Raw genomic sequence first — 2,902 nt, forward strand, 5'->3', positions numbered from 1 at the left:
GTGGCCGGATCTCAGCTCACTGCAAGCTCCGCCTCCCGGGTTTACGCCATTCTCCTGCCTCAGCCTCCCAAGTAGCTGGGATTACAGGCATGCACCACCATGCCCGGCTAATTTTTGTGTTTTTAGTAGAGACAGGGTTTCGCCATGTTGGCCGAGCTGGTCTCGAACTCCTGACCTCAGGTGATCCACCTGCCTCAGCCTTCCAAAGTGCTGGGATTACAGGTGTGAGCCACTGCACCCGGCCTCCCTATCTATTCTAAAAGATATGTTTCTTATACTGTTAAGTCCTTAAGTGGGAAGTAATCTTTCTGATATCTTTAAAGCTGATACATAATTTATGAAAAAATTTCCCAAACTTTTTTAAATTATAAAAAAGTTGAATCAATATAAGTTTAAAGTAAGTCATTTTATGAAATTTTGAAAAATATGACAGGAAAAAAATCAACAATAATGCCATCATCGTAACACAATACTACTGACACCTTTTTCCAGTCCAATCTTTTTTTATACATAGATTTTTATACCAAGATCTAAAGTAGCCAAATATTATAGGTATATTATTTATATCCTGCAGTATATGAATACTATATCAGAAGCATCCAAATATTTTCCCCCATGGAATAGTTAGTTCGTGTAATTTCCAAGTAGCCCCAATCATTCTAATTATTTCTTCTTTCTTTCTTCTCTCAAAGTCACACTGAATTCATAGAGTTTAAAGAAGGAGCCTTTTTTCTGCGTTGTTTCAGGTGAAAGTATAGAATATATGTCCTCTAACTTTGGTTTCCATTCTTAGTTTACAGCTGACCTTGACCAGTTTGATCAGTTACTGCCCACGCTGGAGAAGGCAGCACAGTTGCCAGGCTTGTGTGAGACAGACAGGATGGATGGTGCGGTCACCAGCGTAACCATCAAATCGGAGATCCTGCCAGCTTCACTTCAGTCCGCCACTGCCAGACCCACTTCCAGGCTAAATAGTATGTTTTGGGGACAACACCTCATTTTAAACGTTTAGTGATAATGTGGATTAGCACTTATCTCCCACCAGTATTACACAGATCCTTGGCTTAAGAGTGAAATATCTTTTTATTAATGCCACTGTAAATAATAAAACAGTTATATTTAGGCATGTGAACTTCATGCATCATGTGTATTTTAAATTATAACCTCTACCCTTTTGTAATTAATGTTAAGGTGAGCAGTTGATGTTAAGGAGAAAAATTTTGTTGTCTCACCCAAAACACCCCATAACAGGATTTTCAGAAATACAATATTGGGTCAGATTGTTTCCAGATATCTTCCTTGAAAACTAATCCTATGAGTTGCAGAAATAAAAGATTTGGCACTAAAATACACTGGGCAAATGCTACATATTCCATACATTTTGTATTGATGTTTCAATGCCTGTTAGCAGTTTTGATAAGTCTTGTATTAAAGAAAGTAGTTTAGATTTCTTTTACCCAACATTTCCCAAACATTCCTGATTATGGAATTTCTTTTCTCAAGTAATACATGTTATACCAGAGAATGAGTTTTCCATGAAGTTGCTTAGGAGACAGCTGTGTTAAAATATGTTATTGTTCTAACCCAAGTTAGCATTTTCCTAATTGAGAGACACTTTGATAGTTTAATACATTAAATTTATGAAAGGCTGTCAGATTTTTTTACCCATCACATTTTGATGTTGAAAAAACCAGTGGTAAGAATTCCATTGTATGACCTTGAAACTAAAGGAAACTAATCAGCTCACTTTCAAAATTAGTCTGGATTTCCGACCTTAGTCCTGTCCCTTTTCTGATGGTATCAGATGTGGTACTTCAGTTATTTCAATCCAACTGGAACTTTTAGCTGTCATGACCCAATTACTGATAGTTTGCCAAGATTTCAGACAGCTGCAAAGAATAATCTTGAATCATCTGTGACATTTTTGGAGGCAGTATTTTAGCTGACCAGAGCTTTAGAGGAAGAGTCAGAAGCCTAGATTCAAATCTCACATTCTCCAGTCATTAACAGTCTTACCTCAAGGAAGTGCATTTTTTGAACCTTAATTCTCTTTATCTGCAATATAAGAATAGATTAAATGATATTGAAAGTTTCTTCTAATTGAAACAGTGAGACTCTAGACTGGAATACCAGTCACAGTTGAGGAAACAGTAAGATGCAAGGCTGAAAAGAGATCAAATGAAAGTCTGCATATTGATTGGTTTGGGGGTTCTTATCTCCTTCCCCATCCAATATGGGGGACTGGAAGAATTTTCTCAGGGGACATTGAATGGGCAGAAAGATGTCTAGATGTGAGTATATAAGTACAAAAGCCATTCTGCCATCTCATCATCCAACAATGAAGGATGCCAGGAGAGACAAGCCTAGCACTCAGCCCTCTCAGTCCATGTTTTAGGACACTGACTCAACAGACACAGTCAAGAATCATCAGTACTTGGAGGAAACTCTGCAACTTGAAAGGGAAAAAAAGAAATAAACAGAAAAAGTATGCAATGGAAATACATAATGAATACATAAACCAAAAAAGAAAAAACCTACTAGAAATCTTTGAAAGATAAAAATGTATTACCCCTGAAAATATGGAAAGGGAAAAAAAGGGACAGAAAACAGAAAAAACTCTTGGAAATTAGGTATCCAACATTTTTTTTTTTTTTTTAATGAGAGAAATGTAAGATGATAAAGCTTAGAAAAGCTTCCAGAAAGAACAAAAAGATGCTCCCAGAAAGACAAATGGGAAGTAGGGCAGAAAAAGTTAAGGAAATTACAAGGTCCACCTCAGAGGGCCAATAATGATTAAGAATTATACAAACAGGGCCGGGCGCGGTGGCTCAAGCCTGTAATCCCAGCACTTTGGGAGGCCGAGACGGGTGGATCACGAGGTCAGGAGATCGAGACCATCCTG

At 37.5% G+C, this 2,902-nt stretch overlaps 1 protein-coding gene across 1 annotated transcript in view; it reads left to right on the forward strand.

The window, feature by feature from the left end:
• NCOA1 (nuclear receptor coactivator 1) overlaps positions 1–2,902 on the forward strand; it is a 278,111-nt gene that overhangs the window by 216,209 nt on the left and 59,000 nt on the right. The window contains exon 15 of the mRNA XM_011950985.1: positions 794–974. Coding sequence (XP_011806375.1) covers positions 794–974 — 181 coding nt within the window. The remainder of the gene's footprint in view (positions 1–793; positions 975–2,902) is intronic.

The sequence above is a fragment of the Colobus angolensis genome, unplaced genomic scaffold (genome assembly GCF_000951035.1).
Source record: "Colobus angolensis palliatus isolate OR3802 unplaced genomic scaffold, Cang.pa_1.0 Scaffold109, whole genome shotgun sequence".
In the NCBI taxonomy this organism is placed as follows: domain Eukaryota; kingdom Metazoa; phylum Chordata; class Mammalia; order Primates; family Cercopithecidae; genus Colobus; species Colobus angolensis.